Raw genomic sequence first — 17867 nt, 5'->3', positions numbered from 1 at the left:
AAGAAAACCAGTAAGATATCAGCACCAACAAAAAATACCTAAAAATATGCCCCACCTCAAGAAGCTTTCAGGTTGCTATTCTGTAACCAAAAACAGCACAACATAATAAGTTAAGGATGAAAATTTCTTTTTTCAAAAGTTTTAGAATAATCGATCTAGATTCACAGTGATGTTACTTCAAACAAATAAAAAACTGAAAATAAAACTGAGACATGAAGTCTCCCCCAAGTGTTCCTTCAAATTCATTACATCTTTCTGCAGCGGGTGCATCAGCTTCACTTAGATCACTTACACATTAAACCAAACCTGTGTAAGAAACAAAAGGATATGGATACTATCCAAAGAAAATGGTATGCTCCAGTACAGCTTGGGATCTAAAAAACCGCTGTTCCTGTCTCCAAGAAGCCTGGCAGAGCTGAACTGTAGCAGGTTGTCATCTCAAGAATGCTACCTGCTATCAAACCCTTTCCGTGTGGAGTTCTGTGAAGCATGTTCAAGTGAGCAAAAGTTTGCTTAAGCTAAATTAACTGTAAGCACTGGTATGGACATTTTATCTATTTACTGCTATGGTAACTGGCACGCCTGGTAGCTCACAATCAGTGAGCCAATTTGGTCCTGAAAACATTGCACCTGCATTCATATGACATTACATTTAACCTCCTAGGCCCTGCTAAAAGGTACACCACCACGCAAATAAATACACTGTGCTTCCAGGCTCATTATGACATATTCAAAACCTTCTTCCTACATCTTCTCTACTCACAGTGTAACTTCACAGATTAAGAGACAACTGTGACTGTCAGCTTGGCAGAGTGATCGCAAACCTTATGGCCAAAAAAGGTCCAGGAAAGCTGTAAGAGGAAACACACAATTGTTCATAATAAAAGGAAGTACTAATAATATTTTGAAATGGAATCATGCAGCAGGGTATCAAGATGCTTTTGGACAAACTAACTAGCACACAGCCTCAATCCTGCAAACATGTATATGCTTCACTTTACCACACGAGCAGTCCTGTTAATTCAGGGCTGCTCCCAGTAAAAAACATTAAGCAGTTGTGATTTTTTTCAGGATAATGTGAAAATTGTCTGTTGTACACAACATTTTTTACGAAGTACCTGCTGGTTTATGAAGAAACCTATTGGTTTATTTTTCATCCATAGTTCTTTGATCATAAGATGGTAATAATGTAACTACCCGTAATAAAAAGTTTCCACTGCAAATGTGAGAGTAGGTGGCCAAACAACTACTGCTAAGACAACAAATCCTCCAGGTCAAAATTAAAATCTCTATGTCAAAAAGAAAAAAAAAAAAAAGCCATTCACAACAAACTTCTAATTAAGTAGATATGCTTGATATCATAGTAAGGGATATAGGGATAGAAAGCTTTCATCTGAATAAAGAAAAAATGCTTTGCCCTTTGGTGCAAGAAAATCCTGACCTATTTCTGTAGTACAATATAACATTTTTTTCTTCTCTCCAAAAAAAGATCCAAGTAGCTGAACTTTAAACAAGCCATATAAACATGTACTAGTTTTCTGAAGTTCACGTATTTAGAAGTGTTCTAAAAAAGAAACAGGAGATAAATACTGCACATTATGATTGCCAAATTATTTTAGCATGTTTCAATCTTCACCAAAATCCTTGTTCAGCTCACCTCATTAATTTAAAAATGGTATTACAACTCCTTAGTTGGGTAAAATCCTTCATCCCACCCCAGAGGGCCTTAGAAACTTCCTCACCACTTTGGCTTTAATATAAAGCATTTTTGCACTGAGGAAAATTAAAATTTCACAGCTGTTGCACAATAGGTATTTTTTCCTAACTTGAAGAAGTTTTAAAACCTCAGGTACTTATTTCTCCATGTGACATACTGTCAATAAAGACAACCTCCAGGACCAAGTTAGGTCTCTTATTTGAGATGAGGCAGACCGGGTTTCAAATCCCAGTTCACTCCAGATCCCACTCATGCTTGAATGGAATACTCACATATCCAAGGTCAATACTCTAAGATATTTAACTACTTTAGAGGAAAACATACAATTTCTACTGCTTGAGAAAATCTACTTTGTCTATTCAAGTGCCCTCTCAAGTCACTGATGTGAGGGAGGCAAAGCACAGACTAGAATGCAAGACCTTCATGCTCATAGTTTTTTGCTATTCTAAGCCTATTTTTCTGTCGTAGTCTTCACAGGACTTGCTTCCCGTGCAAGCACTTGGTCAAAAGCAATATATTTTCACATAAAAGGGGTTTTTATTGATACACCAATCATCTTGGAAACAACCAAGCAAGCATTGATATCCCAGCAAATTCTAAACTTCGCTCTCTAAAATTACACCAAAGAACTAGCTGAAATACTATGGTGAGTTGACCCTGGCTAGACACCAGATGCCCACCAAAGCCACTCTATCAGTCCTGTCCTCAGCTGGGCAGGGGAGAGAAAATATAACAAAGTGCTCATGGGCAGAGATAAGGGTGGGGGAGGTCACTCAACAGTTAGTGTCAGAGGCAAAACAGACTCGACTTGGGGAAATTACCAATCAAATCAGAGTAGGATAATGAGAAAAAGAAACCAAATCTCAAAACATCTTTCCCAGCTCCCCCCTCCGCTTCTTCCCAGACTCAATTTCACTCCCAATTTCTCTACCTCCTCCCCTGCAGTGGCGCAGGAGGACAGGGAATGAGGGTTGTCATCAGCTCATCACAAGTTGTCTCTGCTGCTCCTTCCTCCTCAGAAGAGGACTCCTCTCTTCCCCTGCTCCAGCATGTGGTCCCTCCCATGGAAGACAGTCCTCCATGAACTTCAACATAGTCCTTCCCATGAGCTGCAGTTCTTCATGAAGTGCTCCAGTGTGGGCCCCTTCCACGGGATGCAGCCCTTCAGGAACACTCTGCTCCAGTGTGGGTCCCCCACAAGGTTACAAGTCCTACCACCAAACCTGCTCCATGTGGGCTCCTCTCTCCATGGGCCACAAGTCCTGCCAGGAGCCTCCTCCAGCGGGGGTTTCCCATGGGGTCACAGCCTCCTTCAGGCATCCCCCTGCTCCAGTGTGGGGTCCTCCATGGGCTGCAGGTAGAGATTTGCTCCACCATGAACCTCCATGGGCTGCAGGGGCACAGCCTGCCTCAGCATGGGCTGCACCTTGGTCTGCAGGGGAATCTCTGCTCTGACACCTGGAGCACCTCCTGCCCTCCTTCTGCACTGACCTTGGGGTCTGCAGCGCTGTTGCACTCACATATTCTCACCACAGCTGCTCAAGGCTTTTTTCCCCTTCTTAACTGTGTTATCCCAGAGGCCCTACCACCATCACTCATGGCCAGCAGCGGGTTGGTGTTGGAGCTAGCTGGCATTGGCTCTGTTGGACACGGGGCAAATTCTAGCAGCTTCTCACAGAAGCCACCCCTGCAGTCGTGTCGTCGTCGTCCCCCCCTCCCCTGCTACCAAAACCTTGCCACACAAACCAAATTCAAATACAGAGCCAGGGTAGAGGGGAATCAATTCAATAACCAGCCCCACACATTTCCTAGGCTTACTTCCACTATGAGAGAAATAAGAAAGACTGTTTTAAGACATTTCTAGAGCTTAATAATTTGCTTCAGTAAGAATTAAGAATTTAGAGTTCGTTCTTAGATGTCCTGCCTCTTACCATATCGTGTGTGCTTAATAACAACTTACAGCACATGCCATTTCCAAATTGATTACCTTTTATGTTTCTTGGAAGTTTGGGACAACAACGGAACTCGATGCTTTTAACTAGTCCTACCTAGTTCGATTGTCTATTCTGTTATTTGTAAACAAATATTCAAATATTATATAGGGGAAATATTTAAAGATAAGTATTAATTTTCCTGTTGAAATTATGGAAACACTCAAATGATGATACAGATTTGTATATTTGTATACCAGATGGTATCTCCTTATAGCTGCCTAAGCCAACTACGTATAAAACCAAAAAAAAACCCGAACCCACAACCCCCCTCAACCACACAAAAAACAAAAAAACTGAGGTTTTTTGTAATGTAATTCAAGTCTTTTGGAAAAATTATAACATATCCGGGTAGTCTAACAGAACTGGCAACAAATGAACTATTTTCAGCAACAGCAAGTGACAGAGGATGTGTCTTGGTTCCAAATTTGCCAAGCTCTAGACAGCAAAGCCCACAATGAAATCCTATGCTTGGTCCTATATAGTTCCATTCAGTTCAGCACTAGTGCAACCAAGGTGAGACTGTAACATCCAAGGGACTAATTCACAGCTTAAATATACTTGACAAATCTAGAAAATGTTTTGGAGTAACTCAGAAGAAAATATCTTTCTCTCTAGCCTATCCCTCCACAATAACAAGCTATTTAGCAAATGCATCAAGACAAATTTTAAGCCATTGCAGACAGTGCCAAGTACCAGCACGGCCAGACAGATTTCTGCTTTGGCTGGACTGCTAATGCATGAGGGACTGGAGGAACACAACAAAGGTCACCCTAACAGATTACAACTCTAGCATCTGGCCCATTTGATCCCCCACCAAGGCACCATTCCAACAACTTCTGTGTGCAAATAGAAAATAAGAGATGCAAGGTATTGCTACTGTGGAATCTCTACATACAGACTAGACTTCTTCACACAGCACAGAACCAGACAGGTTATATCAGTGAAAGAGGACCTGGGTTGCATCCAAGCAACATCTTCAGCACAAAGTAGCAGCTTTCACTGAAACATACTGCTTTGGACGTCCCACGCCAGCATCCCTGAATAAAGCACAAATGCTGTTACAACTGCCAACTGAAACAGGCCATTACAAACTAGGGTTAAATGGGGCTGGCACTGAAGAGTCAGTTGTCATTGCTGCATTGATGGATTTGCAGCAGTAGTCTGGTTTCTCAGGAAGAGATAAGCAAGCACTGAGGCATCTAGGTAACCAGTACTGAATAACAAAGGTCCCATACAGTCCCTAGACAGCACACCATTTAGTCCTGAAATTAAGATGAGATGTTACAAGGATTTGGAGATATGTCTACATTTCGCCCATTTACTTCAGAGAAAGCTTCTCAGGTTGCATAATAAGCATTTAGAAGAACTCAAAAATTTCTGATCAGCTGCACTGAAATGAGCTGTCTGTTTCAACCAACATGAAAAAGCTGAAATCTTATTTCTGAGGTGTGGACACTGAACAGTCCACTTCAACGACCCACTTTGTCCAAATTCCTCCTCTACAGTCATGCAAGCCTACAGTTAAAGTAAATTTTTAAGTTAACTGTAAAGTTTTCTGAGGAAAAAATTTGTATTTTTGACCAGTATTTTACCTTACTGGCATTTCTGTTTATTTAAATAACACTGTTACTGATGTGTATATGCCACCACAGATCTATTTGGAAGTCTATCAATATTAAAAATTAAAATCCAAGAATCTTTCCTTCCTGACTCAACACACTAACTGGAAGGACTTTGTGCCTTGTTTCATATGGTAAGTTATTTCTTAAAACAGAACAATTCCTCCATCTGGTCTGCCCCCTACATAAAATCTCAGAAGACATGTTTATTCCTGAAGTCATCTTTAAACAGACAATTTGAGAGTGTACATCTATAGAAATCTCAGTTTCCGAGCCCCATCAAGAACACGTTTAGAAGCTGGCATTAAAATCTGAATTTATTTTTGTAAATTGCTTTGGATTTTTAACCTCAAGGACAACTTTTAAAGTATTTTTTTAAAAACTATTTTTTGAGGGAATAGCAAGTTATTCAGCTCCACATGAGATTTTCAGAAGAATCTTCTTAATCACCTTAGCATGTTTTTATGCACATGCATGAAGATATTACTACTGGCAACTACTTTTGAGACATGTGGCTATCTCAGAAGACCTGAGATACAGGAATTATAGCTCCCCACAAAACATGCAAATCTGTGACAGACATTGCATTGCTGAACCCTCTAATGCAGACCTCTGGCTCTGACAGAAGGAACATAGGTGTAAGCCACATACATGGGAAGCACACCACAGCCTATTACTATAAAATGAATTTTTGCACTAGAAGCACCATGAAGCAGCCATATTTTCCACTGGCTGTAAATGTAATGAATGATTTTCACCCTGAATTCAGAGTGTCAGAAGACCGCACTTCCCCCAAGTCTCTTTTACCAGTGTGAGCAAACACACTAGCTAACTCTAAAAAGTAGAAAAAACACAAAACAGCCTATGCTTCAGTATCAGGTATTCATTTAATGCATAAGCGATAACAAGTTAACTACTACCTTTAGAATCTAAAATTTCAAGATATTTTACACTGTGCAATATAATCAGTACTTTCTGCATTAAAAAACACAGCTTTCATTCCTAGTGAAACCTTACCCAAATACTTGAATCCTTTAACAGAAATCCCTGACACCAAGTAATGAAAGAGAAGCATTTCACCTTCCAGATCTACACATACTCTTCTTCTGACAGATTCCAGAAAATATCAGCCAAGCAGAGTTGCCATGTTCTGAATAGTTAGAAAAGCAGAACACTAGAAGCCAAGATACCAATATGTCTTCTAAAAGCCAGACAAAAACATTTCCATTTGGCTTCTTTTCCTCCATCCTGGAACACAACAGTAGCAATAAAAATGTCGGAATTAAGCTTTTCTTATAGAATATTATTTACATAATAATTTCTAGGTAAATATAAGCAAGTTTTATAAACATAGCTCTTTTTAAAAAAAAAAGAAAAGTAATCCAGGTAAAGTTACAATGCTTTCAAAACCTTCTCTGTAACACAAACAGGAAGGACAAAATGGACACATATGAAGTTAGGTCAAATCATTTCCTGATAAGGACTTATCTTCATAACATGATGAGCTCCAGAAAACCTTGCATGCATAGCAGCTGGCAATTACTTAGTACTGTTAAATAGACATAAGTTGGCACTCAGCACTGATTTGAAATTCAGAGAAATAGAAAGTTTTTCTTAAACTTTTTATTCTCTTCAGCCTGTCTTTCTACATGGAAATCAGTCAGTGCAAATCTACATTAGAACTAAAACTTAAATAAATGGAAAATCCAAACAAACAGTTTAATCTGAGTGGAATGTGCTGTTGGCAAACAGGCTGCATTTTAAAGCTAAAAGTTTTGTTGCACCAAAACACCAGGAACAGTGGAGGCTCAGCAACAAGCTGCAGTGGAAAAAAGTCTTTCAGAAAAGAGGTTCCCCTCCTCCTCCCAAAAAAAAAAAAAAAAAAAAAAAAAAAAAAGAAATGCACAGGAAAGGCTTTAGAGTTCCAAGTAAGTTTCCATTTCAACTTTGTTCCTCCTTTGAACAAATACCATATTATTCCATGTTTACTCTATAGGAGCTAAGGAATCCTTGACTAAAATACCTATTTTGGAAGAACAACTGTTCAAAAAACAATTAAATCGCAAGCAAGAATATCCCAGGCAGGAAAATTTAACTAAGAGGTTGTTACACCTTGAATCTCAAAACTTAGGCTCATAGAGCCAGACAGATATTTATAAAGACAAAAGACCTGCAACTCCAAAAATTTTATCACTGACTCCAGAAAGCATAGAAAAGTGAAGCTACAATTTCAAATTCATTTACAGTAAAAAACAACCCCACGTTTTCAGAAGCACTGTGCTTTCCTTTAGCACTATGCCTGGATTGAAAGTAAATTCTGGTAGTTGCACAGAAGGAAGACTTACATCAGATTACATAAGTAGCAGTATGTGTTCTAGCATCACCTCTATTTTTAAAATACAAGCCCAGTATATTTTGGGATAATATTCGGGCGCTAATACACAACACTGGGTGATACCTTTGACCCAAAATGACTTGAAAGAACAAGTTTGGTTTCTACATAATGCTGGAGTAAGGAAAATGGTTAATTGTTTACTAGGTTTAAATATAACTAAACCAGTTCACCTTCCCAACCCAACTTTTGGCAGCAATCTAACATAAGCTTTCCAGAAGAAAACACAAAGAAAAAAAAAAAATAAAGTCAAAGTAATTGGAAACATCATGAAAGTGGTAAACAAGAGAAAAACCACCACTTAACTTTTTGGATTTAATTCATGTATGTAGCTCCAAGTGAAGATTTCCATGTTTCACTTGATTTCTGGAGAGAGAGCTAAGCTTTCCCCTTTCCTCCCCCCTTAAACTGTAAACAACTTACTGGAATAGAAAACCATACTGACAGCAAACCATATTTTTGGAAATTTAAACACTCAGTATCCACGGGAAAATATACTCAAGCTTTCAAAACTATTTTTCTGTCCCACAATGGTATATTCAGTACTTTTCCACTATGTTTATTTTAAAAGGAGAAACCCTGACCTGGAGAAAAAGTCAAGAGTATGATGACAAAACAGCAAGTATTTCTTCAATGATCACTTCACACTTGTCACAGTAGGACAATATCATTTTCTTCTAAACAATGTGTTTTGGTCAAGCTAATGGAAGATGTATTATTTTACACAACCTAGAAGTCCATAGTTTTTCTTTTTTTTACTTAATACTTGGCATATTGTATGCTAATTTCTAAACCTTTCCAAATTCTTCGTGGTTTTCACTTCGTTTGAACATCTCCTAAAGATGCATAAAATTTCTCCATATGTGAGCAAAAAGCATCCAAATGCATGCCAATGGCCCAAAAGGAAGACAGTTATTTACATACTAAATAGGAAAAACAAATTATAAGTGGGGTTTTTTTTTTTTTTTTAAGAAAATAGAAATATGTTGGCTTTTTGGCAACTTAAAGCAGAGCAGAACTTTTAGCAAAATCAATGCAGAGAGGGGAAAGATCCCTGCTACCTGTACACCATTATTATCAGAGTGAGAAAAATAATTTAAGGCAAGGGACTCAGTTGACACTACAATACATGAGTGTAGGCTGGAAGGGACCATCTCCAGCTGAGTTTAAAAGAACAGTCAACTTTCAGAATTACCTCTAGAAAGAGAGGCAGAATAAAAAAATCTAAACCAGAGCTGGTGTGACTTAGCAGCTGCTAGATCAGGAGAACAGATGCTGTTATTTACAAAATGCATTCAAGCTGAAGCATTTCTCGTTTCTATAGATTTCTAGATATTAGCTCCTATTAAAAAAAAAAAATCAGGAAACAAACCTTTTTTTTCATGTAAGCCACTAATGCACATCCTACAGTTGCTTACCTCATTAATAAACAGTAAGAGATCAGGAAATATTTGTGTTCCATTGCTTCAGTTTAAAACATTTCTATGAAGTAAAAAATAAAAATGGATGCAGCCACATTATCAAATGTGTGCTTCATTCTTTGCTTCTTTTGAAAGTAAAAATTCTAGTTATGATGTTCTCAAAATCAATCAGCAGAATCACATAAACTCATAGATTACATTATCCCAAATAACTGTAAGAAAAAGTTGACTAAGCAAAGCTCATTTCCATACAAGAAGAATGGCATACAGCTAGCATGGAAAATTATGGAAAGTCTCCAAACACAGAACCAGCATTAGAAGCGACCCAGCTACACATCATTTTGAGAACCTGCTGTTTTCAAGCAACTCTTTATTCCAACCAAAGATGTTCTCAAGGTCAAGCAATTCTGCAGTTGACAAGCTCAACAAAAGAAATTTTCCCTTCATTTCTCTCAACTAACAGACTGAATCCTTCAGAAAGGCAGCAAGTAGGCTGAAGGAGGGAGGAGTCAGATAAGGCAATCTAAAGACTATTGACAATTTAAGTTTTTTTAAAAATATGCTCACAACCCTGCTCAGAACATTCCCCGACATGTCAAGATGAAGTTTTCTTAACTTCGCCAGGCAGCCTCGCCACACACACGTGATATTGACCCATCATCAAAACATGTTTACAATAAATACTGCAGAGAGAATTATTTTTGTAGCCTGGCAGAAGCTTTAAATAAGACTGATTGCATATGCGCATCATGTCATTACATCAGTAGATCTCCTAATATTAAGAACAAGAGTATCTGAACAACAAAAAAAAACCACCTTAACAAATGTTTTTTAAATTAGCAATCTGTCAATGACACGTGGCTTTTGAAGAGAGTAGCCTACAATACATAATAAACCCATTCCACCTAATGGCTGGAAGAGACAGAACATACTTCTGCTCTGAAGTGACCTCACAATAAGGGAAAAAAAAAACCCAAATAAAAGAGATGTCTTTATTCACTTTACATAAGAGTGCTATGGGAAACAGAAAACATTTGGGTGTTTGCATTGTGCAAGGGGACTAGACAACTTCCAGATGGATCAGATTCACCACCACCAGTGAGAACACTATATTGGAATTCATAGGCTTGAACAGACTATAAATTTCATCTGAGATACACGAGTGACCAACAGTAGGCATCACAGGGGAACATCACTATCACGCAGTAAGACCCAGTCGAATTAACTCAGACAAAAAAAAAAAATCCCACAACCTAACAGATCTGCCTAGCTATAGATTTCAAAGGTCACTAAAGAAAGTTACTTCCGTTGTGCAGGAAAGATAAAAAGACTGAAGACAGAGTTATGAGGTCATTTATCATAGATTACGCCAAAAGCAGGCTAAAGTTCTGGAAAGTTAGCCAGTGTCCTGTAATACTAGACTCATCAAGATAAACCATTTGAGAGTAAGAGCATATCTGAGTTTCATTCTTATTGCTCTTAAAAAGCATGCACCACAGAGCTCACACATGGAGCATAAACAAAACAAAGAGATAGTGAGCTCTATTGTGAGAAAATCTAGTAATGAAACAGAAAAGTAACTCCTATTTTATCCTTTATGGACATGCACAAGTATGGACATACTACCTGCTCTCCTTGTAGAGGCTTTATTTGTCCCACACACTGTGGTGGAGGAAGAGGACAGGATGCTTGCCCTGGCTGTGACTTCCCATGTCACATTTTAACATGTCTTCCCATCCTTTCTGGATGCTCATTTAATTTAAAACCATACAAGTATTTTGCCAGGATTAGGAAAAGTAAGGGTATTCCACTCCATGTCCCCTGCCAAACAAGCCTAGGTCACAGGTAGTAACCAAAGGTCATCATAATATTCGGCTGCTCACATGACCCCTCTGGATATGCGCCATACGGCCCTCCGCAGACTATGGGATTCTGTTACATTTATCCACTAGACCAGTAGGTCTAAGAAAACAAGAAGGTACTCAAAGTCTTCCCGAGCCCACCTGCTGCTTTTCAGTAAGAGACAGAGGTTATAGACCACAAGTTCCAGTGCTACAGATTAAATACAGTAATACAGTCTCAAGATCAAAGGTAAAGCACTTAGTGCGTCCCTCCAAGCAGTTACCAATGCAAAATACAGAAAAAGAGGCTGGAAGGAAAAATCATCCAGTCAGCAATGTTCTGCCTTTCCTAGGGAGAGATCAAATAAGCGTATCACTCCTGCCTGATGTTTAAGAACAGTTTAGACAAGAGTTCTAGTGATGAGCATGACTGGATAGCCTATTCCATTGCTTTACTATCCTAATCCTTGAAATTTTGCCACAAATGTCTAACCCAAGTCTTGCTAGAATTTAGATCAACTAATTCATTGTAGTTTCCTTCCTTTTTGCAGCAGTCTTTTCATCCCCTCCATCCCCCATTTATTTGGGAACATACTGTGTTAGCCTCCTTTTTAGCTGACCATACCACCATCAATTATCTTCAAACTTTCTTCAGAAAAAACCCAGAGGTCTAGAAGATATGATCCAAGCTCCCATTAACCATTAACATAACTTTAAATTCTGTGGCTGCTCTCCAATATTCTTACTCTCCCTCCCAGCTTGTAATCTGCAATTCAACAAGTGCAAACCTTTGTTAATCAAGATCGTGCTGGACAAGACCTTGTAGAGTCTGTACCAAGCACTTGTTACCTGACCTTGCTTACTCTCTTCAGGATAGTTTTCCAGCTAATTTTACTCAGCGCACAGTAGTTTCTAGATCGTAATTCCTTGTTAATATCACATGAATATTGAGGACTCCAGTATATCAAAATATTGGCATTATAGCATCTCTCTGTACCACAAAGCCTGTTGCTCCACCATAGAAATAAAAGAAATGCTGGATTTAAAATAATTTATCTTGAATAAGTCTGTTCTGGCTGTTGCTCAACTCCTTTTTCTAGGCACTAAAACAGTGTTTCATCACTGCTCCAGTATTTTTCTTTGAGCTAAAGTTAAAAACCATCAGTTTCCTCTTCATCCCATCCCTCTTATCCCATACTGAAAAGGTATGCACCATTATTCTTTTTGAGTCTGCTACTTCCCTCCACTATCTTGAAATTGCTATCCACTATATGAGATTGCTTCAGCTAGTTGTTTTGGGGTTTTTTGGTTCGGGTTTTTCTGGTTTTTTGGGGGGGAGGGGTCGGTTGGTTGTTTTGGGGGGTTTGTTTTTGTGTGTGGTTTTTTTGTTTGTTTTTTGGTTTTTGTTTGTTTGGTTTTTTTATTTGGTTCTTGTTTGGTTTTTTTTAAGCACCTCAGATTGAATTTCATGAGGCCCTAACAGACTGAAAATCTTGCTTATCCAAGCAACCCACAGGTTTTTCCCCCCCTAGCCTAGGAGAGTATTTATACTTTTATCATGGCTGTTAACTACACTGGCTGGATTAACCATTTCAGAAAACATTTTAATCACCTCAGCATTATCTGTTAATCCATTAATGTGTGAATCTTTTATTTCTTGCTTTCTTCCAATATCCCTTTTAGCTACACCTCATTATTTGACTGATTTGTTTTGTTCATGCATCTTCATGCACTTTGTGTGCATCTTCAGCCACACGCAGGTTCCCATTTCCTGTATGTTTCTAGTGTTTACGTCAATGAAGAGATCAATAGAGAGCAAAGTCTTTTTTCATTATTAATTTTCCCCTCCCATGAAAGTGTCTGGCACTACTAAAGTACTTCTCAAAGAGGCTGAGACCAGTTCCTTTCTTCCTTTTATTTGGACCCAGTCAAACTTTACATGCCAAATTCTAAGCTTTTTGACATTTGTGGGTTTTATTCTACTGTTCTGTCATCTTTTTTTTCCTGTGTAGGTTAGCATCTTGTCAATCCTGCAGAACCTGCCTTCCATCTATGCATTCTCTTTGTTAATCTAAAAGACTATTTTTATCAATTTACTTACCTCAGCAGAGCAATATGATCTGCTCAGCCTTTACCAAAAGACATTGGATGGTTATGAGAGATTTTAAGTAGCAGATCTCACACTTTCAATGATTGTTCTCCCGCTACTGACATACACCATGTATTTATATTCCAGTCATGTACATCTACTTGATCTGTTTGAGGCTGGTCATAATATTTTTAATGATCACATGTTAAGACCTTCCACTGCTGTTCGTTCCCCATATATCTGTCAATGTGCAGACACCTAGCATGCTAGGTGGAATGACCTGCTATTCTGCAAAGTCATAAGCAATATGCTACAAATGCATGCAAAATACCACATGTGCTAGAAGTTATCAAAAAGCTATGATATACAGTTGGGGGTTTAGCTCAAAAAACACTCATAAAATATTTTCATACATGAACATTCAAACTCTTTTCACTTGGTTAAAGCATTGATATTGAAATATCTATATAGATATGTGGTCTTCAGCAACCTCATTTTATTAATAAAAGAAAGTTTAAATTAGAAACAAGGGGGCTTGGGGCTAGTTTGCTGATACTGCCTTTGTAATAATTCTTACAAAAATGACTTTTCTAATCTAAATGAGAAATTAGATATATTCTTAGGCTAAGAAAAATATATTATTATATATATAGCCTGCAATAAGAAACTCATTACCCTGAATACAAGTCAAAACAACAGGAATTTACATTAAGCATTAATTTATTTTTATAGATTTTTATACTATTGTAGTATCATCAGTAATACCAGGCATTACTATTTACTAATAATGGCATAAATACTACTATTTATTGATATTCATTAGTAGTAAAGAAGAAAGTTGCACACTTAGGATTCCACCATATTTCAGAGGAATTTTTCTCCAAAAAAAGAGACCATAGCAAAGGCAGGCTTAGAGCGATGCCATGCTGACACAGGCTGCTGACAAGCCTGCAGCCTACACCAGCCACATAAGGCATTGTACCACCCTGCTTCAGACACAAAGCTGCAAGAACACCTGCAGCAAAGTTGCTCATGCAGTATTATTTATTTAGCCCAACAGACAAGAGGGCACTAGCCCCAGAAAGAAATAGCTGTCAGACCACATGGAAAATTCAGTGTTTTAATTTCCTCACTGACCTATCCTGGATGCAGGGCAGAAAGATGAAGAAAGCACATTTTACAATTCTCCTTTTCACAGGGAGTGGGGTGTCAGTCTAGGCTCAGATGACCAGTCCACGTTGGACCATCCCACAGGAGAGAGGAGGAGGGCAGGACCAGTCCCCAGGAGAATCTTTCGGTTCAAAGTTGTTTCTCCTGTCCTGGGCTCTATGTCATTGAATTACTTGGCAGATAGTAAGGTTTAGACGTAATGGTACATATTGCTGTGGACTTGAAGTTTGTTTTGTATCCCAAAACAGAGAGATAAAGTAGCACAAGTCAGTCCTTTAAGCACTGATACTGTTCTGAATAGGATTTCACATTTTTATAATGATACTAAGCTATTTACCTTTAGAATCACTGCTGAAGGCCATGACTTCTATGGGATAATTATATTTAACTTAACAGTTTGCTTTATCCACCATCTTCATTGCAGAGATTTGAATAAAAGTCCTCTTGGACATGAAATCAGCAGAAAACCATTTCATGCCTGACAATAGGCCACAGCATCCAAAATGGCATACTTGGATTGGATTATTTCTTCCACAAATACAGATTCAAAGATTACAATGAAACTAAGACTTGCCACTCTATATTCATAGACTATAAGATACTTCTCTCTTAGATCTACTCCCTAAAAAGTTACAAAAGCAGCTTTTAAAGATTTTCTGAAGGTAATGCTGTATTTGGTTTTATTTTGCTTAACTTATTGTTAAACTTTTACTGCAGTTGGTGTGTACACAATTGGTTTCATATTTATTATATCTTTCTCATTTATTTTTATTAATCAAGCCAGCTATGACCATTTGAACTTGCTGTATCAAGGTGGACTTCTTTTCTGACAGAACTTTTTGACCTATTTAAAAAAAAAAAAGCTAGTAACAAAGTTCCTAAACAAGACTAATAGTTGAACATGCTAGTAACTTGCTATATAAAAACCTAAAAGGGAGTCATTAGATCATGTATTCTGACCACCTCCAAGATTTACGTGAGAGATCACCACCTGCTTGGCCTTTGCATAGGCTCTGATAACTTGTGCCTGATAAAGGGAAATCTTCCCTCAGCAGTCTGTTCCAGTGACTCATCATTCTCACTGGTAATGGGCTTACTTCTCATTTGAATCTTCAACAGGGAAGGTGCTGATGCAAAAGTGCCAGGTTAAGTTTTCAATTTAACATTAAAGTTTTTGTTTGCTTGTTCTGTTTTGGGTTTTTTTGTTTTTTTGTTTTTTTGGGTTTTTTTGGGTTTGTTTTTTTTTTTGTTGTTGTTGTTCTGTTGGTTTGGGTTTTTAAAGAAAAGCAGTACAGCTGTGAAGACTTTCACACAGACCATATATTGTGTTTACAGGTCCTACTGACAAAATCTGCTTTGAGGAAAATGCCCCAATACAGCCCAAACTGTGCAAAATAAATTATACTGTACATATCACATTGCACACTATTGAAAAGTTAGACAACATAAACAGCCTCTCTCAGCTTCAAAAATCCAAACCTGGATTTTTTCTGAACCACTTCAAAGTAGGACAGAGCAAATATGAATCTATTCATCTAAAGTTCCTTTAAAATACTTATATACATGTATTCTTATATATATTAGTATATATAATGTTTTATATTTAACACATATTTGTGTGTATCATATATAATATATTCATAATGGTTTTATATCTATTGTATTCCCGCTTAGATTCCCTTCTATTAAACCTGTTAATGTTCAGGGGGAAAAAGCACAACAGCGGGAATCGGGCAGCTAACTCTGAGAACAGCTCTATGTATCTACTTGCAGTTAAAAGAGACACCTGAATTTCCTTTTCCTACTCTGCAGCAAGTGGTATTTTTGGCAGTGTTGCGGACCCGTTGATACAAGCCCTGCATCAAAATTTGAAGTCGGACACAAAAACTTTAGGTGAGCAAGAGAATTGCAATGCAAGTAACTATAATTAGACTGTAACAGTGGAAGAGTACAAAGTAACATTTATTTTTGTAAGCTTAAAAGGTCAGTAAAAGTAATCCTCTATTGGCTAGATGGCCTACAAGCTATAAACAAAATATTTTTGATATTACCGATTCCAGTGGAGAAAATATTTATCAACAAACAACAAAAAGAGAATTTTGACAGGCTCTGCTTTAATAGTCTTGAAGCTGACACAGCTTTTAAAAGCCCCAAAACTTCCCATACCGATTTACATTTTTAATTGATCGCCTCGAACGTTTATACCCAAATCTTTCCTGCTTTTGTCTGGCCAGCAACCTGGTCACATCACAGCACTGGTCATACAGACCAAAACTAGAGCACTAACATTCTCATTTTAGCACTTCTTTCGGGATGCCCCAAAGACCAGCTACTTTCCAGCCATTCATCCCTAAATCCTCTCCGCTGGATTGCACTCAAAAAGTTGATGCTTCCCCCCACCTTTTAATAACGCTTTTCCAAATGTTTCTTCGCGGAGGCAGGACAGGAGAGGGGGGCATTTAGCATGTATTACAGCACGAATAAACCTGACCGGCCTGGGTCAGGCGCCCACCTCTTTGCACAGCTGAAAGCCGGGGGTGCCCCGTCCCTCGGCGGAGGTGGGGTATGCCGTGCTTACCTGCACCCCGCTGAGGATCGCCTCGCTCTTCTCCCTCACGTCGGGGAAGGGGCAGCGCTTGGAGAGCATGAGCAGGCGGGCCAGCACCTCGCTCAGCCCGTCGCGGGCGGCGGGAACCAGAAGCCCGTCGGCGGCCCGGGTAGGCGGCACTGCCGCCACGGGCGCGATGGTCTCGGTACGCCGCAGAACGGCTTGCCCGATGGTGTCCAAGGCGGCGGCGCGGGTGGCAGCGTCGCGGCTGCACAGCCCGTCCCAGCGCACCTCGCCTTCCCGCTCCTCCATGGGGCCGTCCGGCTGCTTCCCCAACGCCTCCTCAGAAGCTCCGGCGTGGCCGCCCCATGGCGGGCTCCCGGCAGCAGCCAACCTGCCCACAAAGACGATAAACGCGGCGGCGAGCGGAGAAACCGCTGCCTGCACCGCATCGGGGGCAGAGCGGGCGGGAGCTCTCTCAGCCCCGGCCGGCCCCCGCGCCAACCGCCGGCCACCGACGCCGGGGCTGCCGAGCGAGCAACGCCGCTGGCGCTTCGCCTCTCCCGGCGGCGAGCGGGGCAGCCACCACCCCGCGGCGCCGGCGGCTCCTCCTTCCCGCCCCAGGCATGGAGGGAAGGGGACGGCCCCAGCCCTGCCTCTCCGCCGCGGCGCGGGGCGGCCCCCTCAGCCCTCCCCGCCGGGGCCGGGCCGCCACAGACCCCCGACGAACCCCCTCACCCGGGGCGGGGAGGGGGCGGACAGGGATGGGCGGGAACCCACATGACGGATGCGCCCACCAGCCAACCATGTTTCAGCACTCGCTGCCGGCCGCCCAATCGCAGCGGGGAGGGGGCAGCGCCAGGAGGGGGTGTTGGGATGTGTAGTCCGGCCGAAGGGCGGTCTTGAGCCCCAGGGGAAGAACTACGCGTCCCGGCGGGCAGCGCGCAGCGGGGCCGAGCCGAGCCGAGCCGAGCCGAGCCGAGCCGAGCCGAAGCTGCTCCCGCCTCCCGGTGTCAGCGCCTGAGGCTGCCGAGGGAGGGTAAGAGAGAGCGGTCGCTGCCGTTTCTGCACAGGCT

General features: G+C 40.4%; 1 protein-coding gene across 1 annotated transcript in view; it reads right to left on the bottom strand.

The window, feature by feature from the left end:
* Positions 1–17551, bottom strand: part of SESN1 (sestrin 1) — a 78546-nt gene extending 60995 nt beyond the window's left edge. Inside the window, exon 1 of the mRNA XM_030489239.1 lies at positions 16822–17551. Within this exon, the coding sequence (XP_030345099.1) occupies positions 16822–17103 (282 nt within the window). The 5' untranslated portion in view covers positions 17104–17551. The remainder of the gene's footprint in view (positions 1–16821) is intronic.
* Between the last annotated feature and the right edge of the window lie 316 nt (positions 17552–17867).

Source organism: Strigops habroptila, chromosome 6 (genome assembly GCF_004027225.2).
Source record: "Strigops habroptila isolate Jane chromosome 6, bStrHab1.2.pri, whole genome shotgun sequence".
Lineage (NCBI taxonomy): Eukaryota > Metazoa > Chordata > Aves > Psittaciformes > Psittacidae > Strigops > Strigops habroptila.
This window is presented reverse-complemented; position numbering and strand designations above follow the sequence as displayed.